This window comes from Syngnathoides biaculeatus, chromosome 15 (assembly GCF_019802595.1).
Source record: "Syngnathoides biaculeatus isolate LvHL_M chromosome 15, ASM1980259v1, whole genome shotgun sequence".
Lineage (NCBI taxonomy): Eukaryota > Metazoa > Chordata > Actinopteri > Syngnathiformes > Syngnathidae > Syngnathoides > Syngnathoides biaculeatus.
In genome coordinates this window covers 11,612,114-11,633,042 of record NC_084654.1, presented here as the reverse complement: position 1 = coordinate 11,633,042, position 20,929 = coordinate 11,612,114, and the positions used below count along the sequence as shown (strand labels likewise).

The window sequence follows — 20,929 nt, the reverse complement described above, 5'->3', positions numbered from 1 at the left end:
CGATATGTGCTTGTTTTTTTCCATTTGTTTTTCTTTTTCTGTGTAACCCTAATCACTTCATATCAGCCATGTTATACATTTTATATTTCTCCTGACTTGTACTAAAATGAGGCCTGAAATGGGGCCAGAAACTATGGATTCAATGGCAAAGACATGCCAGAATTACAAAGTGGCCATCTTCAACAAATACGATTCCTACACAAGTCTAAATTGTGTGTGAAGACAAATGGAAACACAACCAAGACAGTTTCACTTAATGACCCTGAATAGTTGACAGCTGGGCATACTTGAACTAAAATATTCTAAAACTTTGCCTAATATTACCCTCAAAGCGAGATCGCTATATTTAATAATTTTGTCCGAACTAAAAGAAAACGGTAGAGTGGGTCATCCAGTGACTGAAGGTTATTTGGTTGGAATCCTGGGTCTTCCTGTCTGCATGTTGACGTGTCCTTGGGCAGGATATCGAACCCTTATTTCCTCGCAGTGGGTATGCCATCGAGTGCCCACTAAAATGAAAGACCAGACTTTCCTCTCCCCAGTCACTTTATCCCACTCTTCCATGGGGATCACAAGGCATTCACCTGTGCCAGGCTAGCTATATCTCGCCAGCGTGTCCTGGGCCTCCTCCTGGTCCGATGTGCCAGGAACACTTCACCAGGGAAGCCTCTAGTGGCAATACTAATCAGATGTCCGAATCACCTCATGTGGCTCCTTTCGACGCCCCACAAAAATAATGAAAACATCCGTTGTTTTGAATTCCTGTGAAAATGTGAACGATATAATTGTTTAGTAAGGTGGATGTACATCAAAATATATTAATGCGTCCCAGATCGGGAGCTTTAGGAAGCTTTCAAAGAGTGGGTTAGAAGCGTTGCGCCCCCTCAGTGGCTTCTTCGGAGGGGGAGGAGCTGGCTGGGAGGTTCCAGTCCACTCCTCTCCCATGGTGATGGTACTCGAGAGAGTGGCACTTCACAGCCAGCGTACCGGGACGCAATGTGAGCGGAACGGTGGCTAGACCGGATCGCTTGCACCCTCATTTGGGGAACGCCAAACTTTGTTTTTTTATTTTATTTTTTCTTAACACGCCATGTAATGTTGAAGATTCGTGGTGAATTACCGAGCAATGTTTTGGGGAAGCGCTGCCGCTTTGTGGTTCCGCCGGCAGCGGCTAGTCAGGATGCTGGAGCTCGCGTGAGAGCACCCCGGCCATGTATTCCGTATTTTTATTTGGATTTGCCTTCGAAGTTCTTCGACGACCAGCTCAACATTCGACCACTGAAACTTCTTAAATGGTGTGCTTCGTCTTGTCCTCTGCTCGTTTCAAACCTGGATAGGAAAGGGAGGAGCAGCGACGTGACAACACCCCAACACGACGAGACTTTCCCTCGGTAAGGCAGCGAGCGTTGGCAGTGTAGCCTGGCTAGGCACGGAGCAAAATCACATCCTGGACGAAGATACGGCGCCTATAGCACATTGTTGACAGCCCCAACACAAACCTCTCGAGGTTGTGCGTAAAGGAGTTTCAAAGCTGAATCGAAAGGCCCAAATGTGCACTTATATTGATGCACTTGTCTATCCGTAAGCTAGCTTCCATTTGGATTTGCACTAGTTAGTCAAAGTGTAAACCTAAAATTCGTCAAATTGCTATTCGTGTTAGCTTTAGCAAGGCTAACTAGATTACTTGCTTACAAATATAGTGTCTCCAAAGGGAATATGGGAAATGTTGATTTGAGTAGGTAGCTAACATTTTATTCGTTACACGTGCTGTATACCTTCACATGAAGATTTTTTTCCAATTTGGTTTGAGCTACATAACTCTCACCTCTTTTAATCTTAGGTATTAGTTTAATCTGAACTAACTTCCATTTGCGTGTTGTCTTCACAGTGACACGTCTGGTTTGAGATTCACTCGACAAAGGGCATTTAAAAGAGCAATTGATGCATCTTGGAGTGTCCGAGTCAATGAGAGAGTGCGAGTACAGCCAAATAAGCACTCGGAGTTCCACCCCAATGGAGACCCCTTTCAAGAAAAAGACTCCAAAAAAGAGGAAGTGGGAATCCTTCCCTGGTCGGAATAAGTTTTACTGCGATGGGAGGATAATGATGGCCAAGCAGACGGGGGTTTTCTACCTCACCCTTGTCCTTATTCTTGTGACCTGTGGACTTTTCTTCACCTTTGAGTGAGTATTGTTTTCAGAAACTTGGTGATTCAACTAGAAAGAAAAAAGAACTTGGGCCTTTTTTATGGGGGGTAGGGGTGACACATCCAGAGACTATTCATATTCCCTATTAAAATTAAAGATTCAAATTGCATGTTGTTACAGCGGTTTCAACTTTATTTTGTTCTTGAATACATTTTAGTACTTTAAGCACAATTCACTCATGTAACTTTTAAATACATTTGCATTTAATCATTTAGAAATGAAACATTTATTTAGGTACAATTTGTATTTATCTTCATGTGCAGGACACTTGATTTGAATCAGTAAGTACAGGTTTTTCTTCAACATGTTTAAACACAGTGTTAAGGGTCCAAATGTGGATAATATTAAATAAACTTTAGGGGTGAAAGTAAAATGTTTGAAATAGTCTTTAAAAAGCACAAGCTGAGACAATTTAGGTCATAACCAGTTATTTCACAGAAAAACGTAATTGCACACTGCATTTGCAGGCGGGGGGAATTAATCTTGTGGTTATAAAGTCTAAACAATGTAATTGGGACAGCCAAGTGTTATTGACAGAAAGAGACAATTATGCTATAATTGGGGAGCGAGCCGCCATGACATCGTCGTTAAAACATGGCATCTTGCTAACAAGAGATTTACCCAGAATCCAAAGCAATGCTGTTTTTAAACCACTGTTTTATAAAAGTTACAAAATATACTTGCAGTGATGCCAACATTAATAGCTGACGGTATCAGAATCACCTTATTTGGCCAAGTATGTCACAACACACAAGGAATTTGTCTACGGTAGTTGGTGCCACCCTAGTACGATATACAAGTTGATTACGTAGAACAATAGACAGTCATGTCTGTTTCTGAAGGATATATTGTCTTAACTTTTTTTTTTTAAATGTTGTGCCATCATTCAGAGGCATATAGGAGATGACTTCACTACCATGCTGACTAAGAGAGCAGCTACTGTGACAGTAATCACGTGGGAGGTAGAACAATGCCTTCTTTGAACTGCAGTGTCAAAATCAAACTCTAGAGTTTGCTCCAGAATTAGAAAATAGATAAATAAGATCATGAATGATAAAATATGAAATATATGTAGAATCACAATAAAAAAAGAGGATATTGTTTTACAGTTTTACATTTACAATTATTTCACTAGTTGTTTAAATGGGGGGGGGGAATGCCTGCTGAATGGTAAAACTGCAGGGGACGTAAACAGCCTTCCGAAAAAGTGGGGTGGACAAGTCCCCCCTGTAAATTACGCTTATGCAATCTGCTATTAACTTGTGCACTTTGCTATTAACCTCTGCTCTTTGACCAAAAGGATTAGAGATTTCATGGTGGTTCGAAGTTTAAATGACTGAACCAGGTCAGTTGGAGTTGTGCATGTTTCTAATGATCCCTCTGGATTGAGTGGGATGTGAGCCAAAACTGTCTGGGGATTAACCCCAAGATTTGTTCTTTTTCCTTGTAAAACGTTCTTTAGTTGTTTTGTTTGGCTTTTTTGTTGGCTTTTTTTTTTCTCTTTTGCAAGGTCATTTAGCTTGCAGGTCAACACCTGTCTCATGGTTGCAGCCTCTGCGTGATACACGCATTATTAAAGAGACCAATCTCATCATATCAGATTTTCAAATATTAATCATTTTAATTGTAGCAAGTACAAATTTCTTTTCAACTATAAAGATGCTAAGTTTGAAATGTATCATAAATTTCCTTCGAAAGAAGTTCCTTACAGTCATCCAGATGCATGGAAAAGGGATGACGCTCTGTGGTGACCCCTAACGGGACAAGCCAGGGAGCAGCAGGTCATGCAAAGTTCACCATATCATGGGAATTTAAGTGCATGCAGTATTTTTATTTTGGGGGGGGGGGGGGTAAAACAAACACTTCCAAGCCTACATCATCAAAACAAAAGATTAAAAAGTATTTCATTACAATCAGAAGAACATATACATAGTGTTCAGTACTACTGTGCATTACAGTATGTGTAAAAGATGTTTAAGACGATGGAAAGTGTTCATGTGTATTGTAGAGGTTAATGGGAGTTTGTGGAAGATTGAGTTTGGAGCGGTTCATACAGCTTTAAAATGTGTGTATTATTTTTAAATGTGGTTAATACATTGGATTTTACCTATTGCAGTGGTGTCCAAGAAATTATGATGATGAGGATTTACTGTACTGTATGTGTCAATGATACATTTTAATGATGTATACATTACCAAATTAACTTAGTCACTGGCTAAAATAAGTGGAAGATTTTACAATCTGTTACAACTTTAAATTTCCCTAAGGGGATTTGTCTAATTTCAAACTCCACTTTGATGCAGTAGACCAGTGGTTTGCAAATGTTTTCCACCAAGTACCATCCTAAAAAAATACTCCCAAAGTACCAGCATTGCCAAGGTCAACATTAAAGTATTGTACTGTCGGAGGCCGAGTTTCTTCCTATTAGCTCAAATCCTTTGTGAGAGGCCAAGGGGGTCGGGTGCACTGTGAGCTGAGTGGCAGCTCATTCCCTGATTGGACAGAATTTCAGGGCGCAACTGAGGTGTTGAGCGGTCTGGTTTGGTGATTTTAGCATTGCATATGATGAGGTTCATCTGGCTTTCAACAAGCCGTGATCTCCAGGTCTCGCAGGAGCGGTTCGCAGTCGAGTGTGAAGTGGCTTGGATGAAAATTAGCACCTTGAAATCTGAGACCATGGTCCTCAGTCGGAAAAGAGTGGACTGACTTCTCTTGGTCGGGGAAGACATCCTACCTCAAGCGGAAGAGTTCAAGTACAACATATCTTGGGGTCTTCATCACGATTCAGCTGGTGATTGGTACAGCATCTGGAGTGATGCAGTGACTTTGTATTGGTCTGTCGTGTTCAGCTTTCTATTTACTGGTCGATCTACATTTCTACCATCACGTATGGTCATGAGCTGCGGGTCGTGACCAAAAAAGCAAGCAATTGCGGATACACGCAGCTGAAGTCAGTTTTTTTCCACAGGGTTTCCAGGCTCTCCCTTAGTGATGGGTGAGAAGCTCGCTCAATTCGTAGGGGCTCTGTTAAGCCACTGCTGCTCCACATCAACAGGACCCAAATGAGGTGGCTTGAGAATCTGGTGAGGATGCCGCCCGGACGCCTCCCTGGTTAGGTGTTTTGGGCACATCTCATTGGGATATGAGGTCTTTGGGACAACCCAGAACACGCTGGAGAAACTATCTCTCCCACCTGGCCAGATCCCCCCCAGAAGCGCTGGGTGAAGTGGCTGGGGAGTGCCTAGTTCGAGCTTCCCTGCTTAAGCTACTGCCCCTGCAACCTGAACTCAAATAAGCAAATGAAATTGGATGGATGGAAGTAAGCCCAATTGTTTTTTAAAATGAGACAAAGGGTTTTATTCTTAATTGCCTATTCGTTAACCAATGTAACATTGTGCAGTTTGAATGTTATGATGGTGTTTGAATTTAATAAAATAAAAAAAACAATTAAAATGTATGACATGTAAAAGTAAAATTTTACCTGTTTTAAAAAACAAATTGAATACAAATCAATGCACTGTACTAAAAATTCCACCACAGCTGGAGTATAGTTAGCCAGTGATTCTTTTGCATACCACAAGGGAGAACCCGTGTACCATGAGTTGTACAACTACCACACTTTAAGACTCACTGGCATTCACATTTGCTTAATCACAGATCTCTCCCTAAAGGGAATACACACAGTCTTATCCAGCCTTTCCACCTCTCCCTGAATGTCCCACATACTGTATTCCCATTGTTACCAAAGTAAGAGATGGCGGTTGTAAGTAGACACTGACTTCAGTACTGCTAGCATATGGAGGTTGACCACAGTGAATTGTTTCTCTCACCCTCTGACTAATCACTGTCATCAACGAAGCGTGATTAGTACTAGATAACAATCCTGCACCATCATGACGCTGTTTGCATAATCCTGTCAGGGTAAAGTGCTTTCAAACCAAATCGAGTCTAATCGGCAAACTGCTGTGTGTGCAGCGGATAATGGCTACTATTCCCTATCTTCATGGTAAATTTGCTCTTTGTTCCATTATGTCATAGGACTGTAAGACCAAATGTTCCGAAAAGGACCAGGACAGTCACATTTGAGATGTTGTCAGTGCTTGAGTGCAAGTAACTTTGACTTAATATGATGTGTACTGTAATTTAACATGTGCATAGTGGATGGCATGGTTGGTGAGTGGTTAGTACATCTGTCTTGCAGTTCTGAGGACTGGGTTTCAAATCCTGGCCCTGCCTGTGTAGATTTTGGATGTTCTCCCCGTGCCTGCATGGGTTTTCTCTGGGCACTCCAACATCCCAAAAGCCTGCATTAATTGGAGACTCTAAATTGCCCATGGGTGAGAATGTGAAGGTGAATGGTTGTTTCCATGTCCCCTGCGATTGGCTGGCGACCGGTACTGGGTATACCCTGCCTCTCGCCCGAAGATAGCTGGGATAGGCTCCAGCACACCCACAACTCTAGTGAGGATAAGTGGAACGGAAGATTAAAGAAGGAATGAATGAATGAATGTACATAGTGCATTCGATGTTGAGTAAATTCTACAAATACTGTAAAAGAAATTGAAATTCAAAGGTTTTGTGCAACTTTAGAAAAACTACTAGGCTAAATTCCCACTATTGGTCTTGCTGCTCAAATCGGGTTATTGTTCAAAACCATCCATCATCCATCCACCCATTTTCTTTGCTTCTTATCCTCACAAGGGTCGAGGGAGGGCTGGAGCCTATCCCAGCTATCTTTGGAGGTGGGGTACAGCCTGAACTAGTCGCCAGCCAATCGCAGGGCAGGTAGATGATGCTAAAGTTCTGGACCATTCAACCTGATATTTCTTTTGTCTAATTGTCTATACCAGGGTTGCAACCATAGCTACAGCTCACAGGTTAATGCAATATCGTGGGAAAAGGTCTCATTCTCAACGTGAAGATACCAGGCCACCCTTTTCCAACTGAGGACCATGGTCTCAGATTTGGAGGTCTTGATTCTTATACCAGCCACTTCACAATCGGCTACGAACTGCGGCTGCAGTGAGAGTTGGAGCTCACGCTTTAATGAAGTCAAGAAAACATTATCATTTCCACTCTCTGTTTACCTCACACTGTAGGTGAAAGAAGACATTTCTCAGACAGTGGCATAGTCAGCAGACCTGCAGACTGTTGCTTAGTTATTAAATGTCTCTATTGAATGTGCTGTTACAACTCAAGTTAACAATACACTTTTAACTTTTGGAAAAAAAAATGGATTTTACTTTGTTACTTGCAAGTAAATTCTTCAAATTGTACACTCGGCTGTGGTGTAATAACAGTTACCACATTTGCAAGAGGATGTTTGCATGATGGTCCCTAAAGGTAAATGTTGTTTGTCACATTCAGTATTTTCCATCTCCACATTCATTTTGCTTGTTTTTTTTTTTTAAATCAGCAGGGTGCTTGGCCTTATGGGAAAAAGAAAAAAAACACGGTCTGTTTATTGTACTGTTTTAGGCACCCACAGATGTACGTGTTATGTCTTTGAACATGTTGCCTAATCTGAGAGATCAAAGTTTATTCGAACAAATAATTTTTTTTGTTATACTGGTTTGGAAGATGATTATATGAACTATGTTGAAGCATGAAACTATTATTGTAGTATATAAGCAGGACTGTTTATATCATGCTTTGGAAATTGCGATTGTGTTTTGAAGAGAGGACCTGATTAGAGGCTTTTTTACTCAGGTTAAATAAAAAAAATCTGGACAGGGAAGACAGATGGTTTGAAAGAGGGGGAGCAAGGCTATATACACAAAAGTGGGAAAAGCATCGTTAATAGAGGAGGGGGCTCCTACTTCCAATGCCGTACTTTCATGCACTTCAAAGAAACTCAATAACTCTACCTCCAACAAACAGCATGGCCTGCTTGGGCGCTGGGTAACTCCACAATGACTTTACAAGTGAATGGAATATAAATGAAGTTCCTACCCAATGACTTATGGTGGACTGACAATGGCCTCAGTCAGGTGGCTTAACAGCTTATCCCCTTTTTGGATTCAAAAGAATGATTCCATATGTGACGTAGATCATGCTTTGAAATTGGAGCATAGATAGTTGAGTCTTCCCCACAAACGCAGGCTAGCGCATCCTAATGAAGCCCTGTCGCATGAACTAATGAAGCTTCCTTTGATCAGAGGTGAAATCCATCTCTTTCCATTTCATACATTTTTGAAAAACCTCCATCGTGCCACTAGGGCACAGCTAAAGAGCTCCATGCGGCTCAGGAGCCACGGGTTGCCGACCCCTGGTCTAGATGAATGGAACAGTTGCGATCGATTCAATGCCCTGAGAATGAATTGACCTGAATGAATGAGATATTCACAGGGGGTGTGTGTGTGTGTGTGTGTGCGCACGCAGATGTATATATTCATCTGAATACAGTGGTGCTTGGATTTATTGGATTCAGCTATTATTTTGATGCGTTATTAAGTTTGGAATTTAATTTACTAGTACCTCAAATTGTGATTATGGTACCTGGACTGAAGTCAGTTGCAGTACTGAGTTTGGAACTCACTTTTTCTTGTTTCTCAAAATGTGAGTGAGACACAAGAAGCTGGATGAGTGTTGTGGCATTTTCTTCTTGCCCATTGCTTGCTATTGAATGGCTTTTGGGAAGGAAAGTTTTCTTTTTCCTTTCTAAACTGCAAGATGGAAGCGGTGAAGTGCACATTTGCTTGCAAAGTCTTAATTTTCTCATCATGTTAGCGGTTCAATCCTATTCCACCACCCAGTTACAGACAAACCAAGTATACTGTAAAGTTAATGTCATCATTTCTAGTATGGACAAGTCTTACTCTTTGTGGCTTAAATAGAACATGAATTGGATTTCTAAGGTGACACGCTGTGACGAAACCTAATGGGACAAGCCGAAAGGAAAAGAAGAGTGACGTGTCGTTAGAATTCATGTCACTATGATTTGATTCAGAATAAACACAGTTTATTCACATTATTGTTAGACTGGATGTTAATTACATTGATTCACTGTTATTTACAAGTGGTGATTAATTAGTAGTTCCTGTCAGATTTGCGATTACTTGTTTTGTATCATTTCACAACAATATATTTTGGCTTCTTTTCCTTTCACCTTGTCCCATTAGGGGTCACCACAGCGTGTCATGTTTTTCCATCTAAGCCTGTCTCCTGCATCTTCCTCTGTAACACCAAGTGGCCTCATGTCTTCCCTTGCAACATGGTGTTGGTCTATGGTCTTTTTCTCACTCTTCTGCCTGGCATCACCATCCTCTGCATCCTTCTACCAATATACTCACTCTCTTGCCTCTGGACATGTCCAAACCATCAAAGTCTGCTTTCTTGAACCTTGTCTAAAACATCCATCTTTGGCTGTCCCTCTAATGAGCTCATTTCTAATCCTATCCAACCTGCTAACTCCAAGAGAGAACCTCAACATCTTCATTTCTGCCACTTCCAGCTCTTCTTACTTTTGTCTCTTCAGCGCCAGTCCCTAATCCATACATCATGGCTGGCCTCACCACTGTTTTATAAACTTTGCTCTTCATCCTAGCAGAGACGCTGCTGTCACATAACACATACAGAAATATATTTAGGCTAAACATACATTGTTCTGAAAATTCTTTAAGTCATAATCAGAAATGTCACACCCAACTAACGCAAGAACAAATCCAGCATGAAGGAACATCAGTCCTTAGTTGTTGTTCTTTTTTTGGGTGTGGCGGGGCTCAAATCCATTAGTAACTATCCTCGCGAGCCAAATGACCTGTTGGTCAGTTAATGTGGTAATATTTTAACCAGTGCCCTTTGCTGGAGTTTTGTTGTTGTTCCACCTCACTCGTGTTGCTGTTTCCAAGGTAACCACATTCCCTTTCAAAACTGTCTGACATCGAATTGTTTCCATAGCAACAAACTCCCTAAATCTTAAGTAAATGTAGGATTTTCTAACCATTGTGTCGATTCTGTCAATGCGCCTCTTTTGAGTCAATCAAAGGTTGAAGATGGCTCATCATTTCTCATGTTTAGTGACTTCAACTTCTGCTTACATTGTCCTCTGAAGGGAAGATATACAGTCTTCCCCACATATTTAATGATTGGCGTCTATTTGAGAGGTTACCTAAAAATTGCATTCATCCTGCTGAAGTGTTTAATTCTGAGCACCACGACTGTATGACTCAGTAAGTCTGAGGACAGGTTTTACACTTTTGTCCCCACAAGGCTTATCCATGTTTTACTTTTAAATGTGCTGTTCTTTATTTTTAGAGAACATATTCTTGTTTTCCTGCAGAAACTGAAATTCTAGCAGGTTGGTTTTCTCAATGAGACCATTTAAATGTTTGCTTAGTGTTGATCTTGTCTTTACAGCGCCTTATTTTATTTTTTTTCCTGTTACATTGAGAAGAAGTTGAATGCTGGCCTTAAACATTTAAAATTTGTTGTCGCAGATGCAGGCACCCCTTTTAAAATGGTATATCAAACATGGATAAACTGTCAGAAAGTTCAGTTTGGTTGTGTTCTTTTTTTTACCCTATTGTAAACCACAATAATGAACATATTAAATTGATACCTCTCTGACATTGTCAGTCTAAAGTCAGGCACGGTACACACACTAATACAATGGGGTTTTTTTGTGCTGATTTTACCCCTTCCCGAGCAATGTTTCCCCAGATCATAAGTCGTTGAATTGTGAGGTGAACAGAATATACCCAATCAATAACCGCCCTGACTCAGAAAAATGAAAGGACCGTAAATAAAAACAAATGTCTTACCAATAGGTTTTTAATATATAAGTGGCGACATGAAGTATTTCCCAAAGTAGGTTGTTTTTTGGGCACTTCGCGGTTTTACAAAGCTCCGAGCTTCGGAAACTTTCTGGAATGGCGCAGAGTGTTTCTTCTTCATTGGTTTTGTCAGTTCACGTGTGATCATGCAGGATTTGCCAATATTGTGGTTGAAATCATGTAGTCTTATCTAGTCATTAATCAGTATCTTTGCTCTACTCTGTTATTACTGGATTTCACTTGCTTGACTGAAAGGCTTTCACTCTGTGTAAGGAGATTAGCAATTGGAACCTGTTTTCCTGAACTGCTCTTGCTGAACATACAAAGGATCATATGTATTTTATATTTCTCAATTTGGTATCAGCGTTCAATTGTGCCTGTAGAATCTGACTCGGTTAGGACATTTTCATTTAATTATTTTGGCTTCCATTCTATGTGCAGTGGTCTATTATGGATATCATCTGATGTTTCATACACTGTACATATGATGGATTATAATCATTATTTATTATTGTTTATTAGTCATACTGCACTATCCACCAATATTACTGTAGCAACATTTTTTCAATTGTTCCAATTGTGTGCTCTCATATCAAAACTTTGAACCCAGATTAAATCTGTTTCTATAATTGTTTGAAATCATTCATTTAGATGACATTTTTTTAATTTAAAGTTCCAGCACAGTTCAACTGCGGGGATATCGATTGTATGATGTAACTCCTGAGATCTTTTTTTTTTATTATTATTTTTTTTTTTTAGAGAGAGAGAGAACAACACAATTTGTCAATAGCAGCACTGTAAACAACTACAGTAAGTCTCTCAAAATAAGTTGATAATCGTGGTCCGTCTAGGTTGGGACATATTCAACCACTGTTGCACCAGTTTAGGATTAATAATTACTTGGTGGACGGGCGATGAAGTACACAGAGCTGGTGGACAATTTTGTGCACTGGGTCAGCTGGAATCATTTGGTCCGCAACACAGGCAATACTAAAGCGGTTGTTGTGAAATTCAAGGACCAGGATCACCATTCAGCCTATCACCATCAGGGGCGAAGAGATTGCGATAGTGCACTATCTTGGAAATACACTTGAACATTAGACTGGAATGAAGCACCAACCTGGATGGCGTTTGCAAGGAGTGAATTAGCAAATTATATTTCCTGAGGAAGTGCAGATCCTTCAACGTGTGCAAGGGGATTTTGGTCATGTTGTACCAGTCTGTTGTAGAAAGGGCCATCTACTTTTCTGGTATCTTCTGGGGGACCAGGATCACTGCTCAAAGGATTATAAAACTCAATGAGAAGCCTGAAGGAATCACTGGACTGGAGATGGGTTCATATGAATAATTCAGGGACCAAAGATCACTGACAAAATTCTTTCTATCTTTGACAACCATTCACATCCTCTGCACGACTTTCTGTAACAGAAACGGAGCTCTTTCGCAAACACATTTATTCAGCTTCGCTTACGGAAACCGTGGTTATGAGCATCTTTTATTCACTGTTCACTTCTATAATCATTACTCACTGGGTGAAAGAAAAATACTCCTGGACACTGGAATAATTTATACATTTACATGTGAAAAATGTCCATTACATACATACATTCAATATTATTACATCCTTTGATTTTCTACTTCTTCTCACAAGTCGCGGGCAGTTTGCTATCAACACATATACTATAGACGCAATTCATATTCAGTTTGCATTCAAATATATATGGTGTATTTAATTCACAGTCATTATATATTCATTGTCTGTAAATTCGATTTCCCTTTGCACTACGAGTTGCATGGCTACTGCTTTGGCGAATTGGACTACATACGTAAGCTTTTTAAACAAGTATTATTTGCCACAGCCCAACAAGCTACACCTTAAATCTTCGTTTTCTGTCTTTCTGATCAGATGTTAATTTTCCTCGGATTCCCTTTAGTGCTGCCTCTATTGGTTGCTCCTATTTTTGTTTGTCATTGTGAATATTGCTTTTGGGATAAATGAAGTCTTCATCTACCTACTACAGTATCTCGAATTGTGCTCGATGGAAATAGGTCTTGGATCTTAATCTTTTGCATCTGTTGTGGGTTTACTGCTTTGATATCTTGTCGGTTGACCTTTCAGCTTTCTGAGTGATTGCTAATGATGCTTGACTTTAATTAAAACACACCAGAAATCTTTGAAAATGTTGTTTATATTCCCTACAATCTCCTTTTGTTGAACCCAGCATGGCCAGCCTAGAAATGGTGTGTATAGTATAGTGTGCCCACTTCACCTGAGATGTTGCCATATGAGGGAAACGTTTTATTTACTAGCAACGGGCCACACACATACTATACATACACACACCATATGACAATTAACTTTGCAAGTCAGGATTCCTTAGGAGATAGTAAGTCATCTTAAAATCAATTTTTCAGGATTCCTTAGGAGATAGTAAGTCATCTTAAAATCAATTTTTCAACACCTCAGTTTCAAGATGTGATTTAGGTATTGCACCTCTAGTGCCACATCCTTTTGAGAAAGAGGGCGTAAGCTACTGGTATGGTTATGAAAGGCTGAAAGGCATGAAAATATTCTGAAGTGATTTCGATTAATTCTATCAAAACAACACAAAGAACTGAATTAAAATTCATAGAACTAGAAACATTTTTCTTAATTTTGAATCTTCTTCCGACTATCTTTTGTCAAGCTAACTTGTAAGTTTGCCTCATTGATGTCAGATGTCAACATTCATACATTTTTTTCATCTTTCACTTTTTTTTTCTCTCAAGAGTTTCTTTTGATTGCATTCGATAGGTCACTTTTTTTTTGTAAATGCAGTGATTCAATAAATGATTGTCTAACAATTTTGAATTACAAATAATGTATACCCTAACCATTTCCTTGCAATTATGTCACAATTTTTGCAGTAAAAATCACATCATCAACATGACTATATAGGGGAAAAATGCATTTAAATCATAATATATTATCGAGGATCCATTGTGTGTTAGTGGACAAAAAGTGGGGGAAAAAAGCTGAAAGAAACTTACTTACATAGTGATATGCACATAACGGAGGCCGCATTGCTATTTTGATATGGGATGGATGATCCAATGTCCAGAATTTTGCTGATTTCAGACTTGTCGAAAACTGGGATGCCACAACACTTCTATAATATAGACGTCACTCTCCTTTACCATAGGGATCTCAGTCATGCTGTGGCTTGAGTAGTTTGTTGTACAAGTGAGAAAGAATGTGCATAATTCATTGGATGTATATGTCGGAGTATTTTTTTTAATGTAATAAATACTATTACCATGGACGTTTTGATATGGAACTGCCCTATCTCTTATATTGTACGGTTGCCACGTTCAGTATTTCTCCACGTTTTAAGTGGCACAAGTGCCTCCACGGCCAACTCATTAGACTATAATGGGTGGCGGCAACACAGACCTCTCCCTCTGTACAACTAAATACGATCACTCTCATAACCAGTCTCATTGGAGGGTTAATCGGATTATTTGGGATTGTTTTATTAGAGCAGATTACAATTTGGGAGACTGACAACTTTGAGAATTATATCTACTCACTGGTCATTAAGCAGCAAAGTGCTTTATGTCTATAAATTACACCTACTGTGTATTTGAGCATGCTTTCTAATTTTTACTTTACATTTTGTAGTGGGTTGTTTTAGTGGACATGGAGACATGTACTTTGTCATTTGTTCTTCTCTCATTGTTATTACTTGTCTTCTCAGTTGCCCGTGCCTGGCTCAGAAGTTAACACCTGTTATCCCAGTGATAGGAGGAGTGCTTTTTCTCTTTGTGCTGGGAACATTGCTGAGAACCAGCTTCAGTGACCCAGGTGTACTGCCCAGGGCCACTCCTGACGAAGCAGCCGACCTGGAGAGGCAAATAGGTAAGAAAATCCACAAATTACACATTGGTAATGTGAATTATTGCGATGAATCGAGATGATGACAGATGGGGAAGTTCTGGAGCAAGGTTGGCAGATTTGAGAGGAAAAAGTCATGAAAAATATAAATTGCACTTGTACACCCCATTTTTTTAATTTCCCATTTTGTCAACATTGTCTGTGGAAAAAGTACCCCATCCCTTCATCCCATCCAAACTTGTGGAGTTAATCCTATTTCATTCAAGTGAGGTCTCACAAGATGGGATGCAGGATAATGCTTCATGTAGTTTGATTTCAGGATTATTTTCATGAACCGTTTGAGGGTTACGCACAGTACATCAGCAGTGTTGTTTCACATGTATGTATCTAAGCCTACCAGGGAGGTAAAGTGTTTCTACAATGTGAGCTCATTTACCAAATGCAGCATCAGAAACAACTGGGGGTTCATATCTTCCTCAAAGACAGCTCAACAGGGTCAATGGGGGCTTAGAATCAAACCTACAGCCACTCTACCACCTGACTCATGCCACTACATATTCTACTTCAGTCGTTCTAATTCTTTTGAAGCATTTTAAACCTAATTCACACACTAACTTTGGGTGGATTAAGAAACTTATTGTTGTGAAACTAATTAAAAACACTATGGCCATGTATGATTCTCAAATGTTTATCAGGAATGAGTCAGATATACATGTCCTCTTTATGTGCAGTGTGAAGAAGGACTGGGTGATCTGGCAAAAAAAAAATCAATATCGTCCTATGTCGACTTTTTTTAGTAGTTCAAAAAAAGCGTTTAGATAGCCAATTTTAAAGAATCTATACTGAATTAGTATAACATTTTAGCCTTTTTTTTAACATTCCTCAGTCAGTATTAAAAATGGTAATTTCAGCATTTCTCATACTAGGCAAATTAGGCAAAATAGTTTTTTATCCGATAGTAGAAAGAATTTAGAACAATAGAACAGTGCAGTAGTTTGTACTGTTTTTTTTTTTTTTTTTTTTTTTTTTTTTTTTTTTTTTTTTGGGAGGTACAATATTAAATATACCAATCGCCCCCTCTGGGATAATGAAGACACCTTTAATTGCAAACATGATCATTCTTAATTTATGATGTTAATTTTAATTCTGTTGTTACTGCTTTCGAGTGTGCACCATTTTTAATAATACAGATGACGTACTTTTGCCATTCCCCCCTCCCAAATAATGGTACAATTAACTGATGTTTCTGTCTGGTGGCTTAACCAATCGCAGTGGCTAACTGCTCATGCTAAGTGTGCTGTGCAGTGAGTGACAGGCTATATTGACTGTGTTCACATTTGTACGTTTTTCACATAATCACTTGGGTGGTGTTGGCATGTTTCCCGTTTTTGATGACATTGACATACCTTAGACATTAGCTAGTTAATAGCATTGCTTCATGTCACTTTGGAGATGCCACTACACAACAGACAATGGAAAGTCATGGAGTGGCTGGCCACCTCCATCGCCTGTCCGGAGCATGGGCAAAGAGTGGCTGCTGAAAATGCAGCGTGCTCTGCGTGACGATGGCTCTAATAGACCCGGAATTTTGATTTCGCCAGCGAGGAGGCATGTATTCGGTTTTCTCCCAGAACTGGCACCCAGAAGTGGAGCAGGAAAAGGATGACTTTGATTGGCTGTTATTGAACACATTCCCAAGATCGATTGAGGATATATGCAGTTTATAATTAAGATTGACAGTCTATCACAAGCTTCGATCGTGATCATATAAACCCACTGGACTACTGTGACATGTTTTGTCGCCCCCCCTCCTCCTCCTCCAATAATCAATAGCATTGTTAAACTAACTCTGCACTGGTTTAATCACGGTAATCTAATTAGAAGACTGAGCTCCTAATTAGCTTTTGCAAGGATGGTAAAGTACACTTTGCAGAGCGCTTTGCTTCAAGAGCACTCTGAAAAAGACCCAAGCGATAGTTTTTTTTTTTTTTTTTTTTTTGAGGATAATAAAAAATGTTGAGCTAATTTCCACTTCTGTCATTGGGTTCTGTGCACAAGTAATCCAATCTCTATAATGTTTTGACTGCTTGGAGTCATCTTTCCATGTGTACAGTATTTATTTGAGAACTGTTGATAGTAAGGCTTTTGCAAAATAAACAAGAATTTTTTCCTTTGCAACATTGTCATTGTTTACACACCAACAATGGTAGGCGTAAACAGCTTTAATGACACCTAAACTGAAAATACATCAGGCTTTAAATTTTTCAAGTCTTATCTAAAATGTACATCTAAACAAGTAGTATGGTTGAAGGTGGCATGATGCTGAGCTGTGTATCTTTTGTACTTTGTCATGATGCATGCCTTTTTTTTTTTTTCGTTTTTGGACCAAATAGGCTTGTATACTGTTGAACTGTTGGTGAAGAATTATACTTCATTATGCAGTGTACTTCTCATTACATCACCTCCCATTCCATCACATTACCTCATTTCAAGGCATCTTTTGTGTTGTTAGATTGCCATTCTATAAACTTTACACAATGACCAGCCATCTCATTAGCATGCATCATGATAAGTTGTGTTCAGAGCTTGACCAGACAGTGCTGGGTTTCTGTTTGTATGCAGTGAACCTGTCTTAGCATCATACCAGACAGTTTACAAAAACTCTCCTGAAACTTTCCAGTCCAATTATCATCCCCTTTTCTCTAGCTTTGTTGTCCAGTGTGCAATGCAGCTGGGGCATGTTTTGGCATGGCAGATTTGCATGTCAGACATCCCAGGCACATCTGCTTGCTCTTATTCCAATCATCCAGCCTAAATCCAAGCCCCAGCAGCAATCAGACTAGCTTTGAATTAGGGAAAACACTTCATGTCTCCCCCCCCCCATTTATAATTGCACTACAGGGTGCCTGCTTATGTTAATGATTGGACTGTATTTTCAAGTTATTTATCAAAATCTGCTTTAATGTCAGATAGTCCATTTAGTAAATAATGGTTTGTACCTAGCACAAGTTGTTTTCCCTTTCTGTTCTCTTCCTTGCACAGGATTTCTTCCTAGTATTTCCTTTTCTTTGAACAACAAAGGTCCAATTTTAGTCATTTTACATCAGTGTCAAATTGTATCCGTTTTCTGTATTTATTCAGATATTCACTGCCCTGACCAACGATATAGAATAAGTTGGTCCAAGAACCATGAAACAATCTCAAAAATCCGACATGGCAAAACACAAAATTAATATGGGTCAGTAACGCTATGACATGACATGACAGTTACGCGAGCTGACGGTCGTGAACACATGCATATTCACGCAACGATCTGACAACAAGTGGCATGAAAAACAAGGCTTGAATACACAATGTAATCAGCGCGCATAAGGAAGTGACACACGGCCACGCTGCCGCCTGCTGTCAAACACCCAACGTAACTCTGTGCTTTCTGTCATTTATTACGTGGTGTAAAAATGTTAGAGCTGGCAGGAATTTTTAAGGTCCGTCGGGAAATCGAAACCGCAACCTTCTTTATTTTTTTATGCCTAACCAAGTCTTTCTTGCATACAGGTTTCATGCAGTCATGAAAAACCTGGCAAAATTGTGGGAATTGAAAATGTATTTTCCTAATCCTGGAAAGGTTTTCTGTATTTTTTTTCTCAATACTGTATATAAAGTTTTGGAACAATCATGGAAATATTGGTTGGATAATAATTAAGATTTGTGAATCATAAATACTGTCAGATGGTCTAATGTAGAATGAAATTTAAAATTATTACAATTTAAAGGGACACTGATGTATAATGATGCACTTCCGTACCGGAAATACGACATTAACGATTCACTGGCATACTCACATCTTACGAAAGTAGATTTCAAAAGGAACAAAATGCAAAGAAATTGGCATTTTAAAAATGAGTGGTATTTTAAAGAGAGGTTTCAACTTTGGATATAAAAAGACCCTGACCACGGGGCCGAGAAATGCTGACTTTGCCTGAGATTTTTTGATGTAACCAACATAAGAGAAGCAGCACTGATAAAACAGATTAATTGGAAGAACCCTATGTCGGCTGTCACAAACGGTAAAAACTTAAGGGACTTTTGAGGTTTCATTTCATGTACAGTTACTGCACCATAGACTTACCTTGACTGTGGGGTCTGCAAGTCCAATGCTGAAGCAGACAAAGTGGGTTGGACTTAAGAAGCTACGACAACAGAAGTTCTGACAGGTGAAGTTCTGTAGCCATTAAAAGTAATTGATTTTCACTATTGTTACGCGTTTTTTCTGAAAAAAAAAAAAAAAAGTCTTGTCAAGTTAATGTTTCCTGATAGCCAGATCCTGAGTATGTTTGTGTGTGGTGGGAAAAGTGCAGTTATATGCGCACCTGGGGGCTTGTCCGGTATTTTAAGAAACTGCTTCTAAAAAAAAGTGTTACAACAAACTGCATATTTCTATGCACATCTCAATATTTTTCTGTGGTCTGACTTAGATGTGCAAAATTTTCAGTCTTGGCAATTAAGGGAAAGGTTTTGGAAAAGACAAGAAAACCTATTCCCCAAAAAAATGCCTGACCTCTACTACATACCTAAATATGAATTACTTAGAATTAAATCCATATATCCATAAAGTACTTTATGAATGCCTGTCATTTTGTAACAGACACACTGGTCACAAGTGAGCCAAAGTCAGTAGCGTGAGCCATCAGCCTTATTTATGGATGTTGTCAAGTCAGTCCAATAGGGTTCAAGTTCAACACGAGTAATATTGATTTACTTGCAAAAGAAAAATGGACCTCATGTCTGAACAAGACGTGACATCATGATATTGTCATTCTCTCTGTAGGGAATGGAATGTTATTACCATGACTGACAGAGGTTGTTTATGCTATTTGCCAATTGTTGCCCTCAGTGTGTAAAAATAAGTCTTCCTAATTCATTCATTTTGACAGTTTTAACTGCTTTGGCTACTACAATTAAGGAATGACACTCGTGATACATACATTACATTAAGCAGTAAAAAATAAATCACACAAATTTACGGCAGGTCATCCTAAGAAGCCCAACACATTGACTTTAAAACACCATCCTGTCATGAGGTTGTTAAAAGTTTTCCAACTCATCAACTCATAGAATGATAAGCCAACATTCATTTCGCAGTTTTTTTTCTTAAGGATGAGGAGCGCCTCTAGTGGGTTAGAGATCATTAGTGTTCGGTCTAATACCAAATTGAAGTTTTACAGTGGTAGCAACATGTACACTAATCTGCTACCTTTAACAGCCATCTCTCGGTGATAATTTTACAGGATTCTTTACAAACTGCACAGACAAGGAGTGACATAACAAGTAACTTGCTGCAGTGGTCATGGCTCTTTGCTTATTGATTAACAATCTCTGTATAAAGTTCACGTTGATATATGTAGCGCCAGAAGTCACCATGCCCAAATTTAGTTATACATCATAGTCACACAGTAGCTTTGTCTTTGGTTTGTAAAGAATGAAAATGTAGAGCAAACCTAATGAAGATCATATGCTTGATTAAAAAGAAAGCCAAAATGATCACAACTTGTCCTTCCCCCTTAAATTGGATGCAATTATTTTTCTTCATTTTGCCCAATCTGACATCAATGGATGTTTGTTGGCTGGCATGTTCTCCGCTACAACTTGCCAAATCCAGAAGGCTGTCTGAAGTATTAATCGGACTGAAATATGGCCAGAGCTTCCTTCATTCAACTTAATACTGACTACGCTAGCCGCTGAATGTTAGGGCAGTGATATTGCCAGCAGAGGAAACAGATTTTTGTTGGCTTAAGGCTCTGATATCTGAGAAAAAGATGGCAACATCAGTCCAAGCTGCTATGACATAATGTGTCACTCTGTCAACATTGGTGTTTGAAGTGGTGAGTATACTGCACTTTATATATATATATATATATATATATATATATATATATATATATATATATATATTGGGGACAGGTGAGTTTCACAAACTTGAGTTATGGCCCTTGTAAAGTTTGTGCCAACTGTGATTGCATTTTCATCTGAATCTTCTGTCTATATATTACATTCATAGTTCAAATCAAGATAAG

At 39.2% G+C, this 20,929-nt stretch overlaps 1 protein-coding gene across 4 annotated transcripts in view; it reads left to right on the top strand.

Moving 5' to 3' along the window:
- Positions 1-345: 345 nt before the first annotated feature.
- Positions 346-20,929, top strand: part of zdhhc14 (zinc finger DHHC-type palmitoyltransferase 14) — a 39,943-nt gene continuing 19,359 nt past the window's right edge. Inside the window, exons 1-3 of one of the 4 annotated variants that reach the window (XM_061843568.1) lie at positions 346-1,391; positions 1,889-2,183; positions 14,719-14,879. In XM_061843568.1, the coding sequence (XP_061699552.1) occupies positions 1,942-2,183; positions 14,719-14,879 (403 nt within the window). In that variant the 5' untranslated portion in view covers positions 346-1,391; positions 1,889-1,941. The other 3 variants (XM_061843570.1, XM_061843571.1, XM_061843569.1) reach the window with 3 other exon arrangements.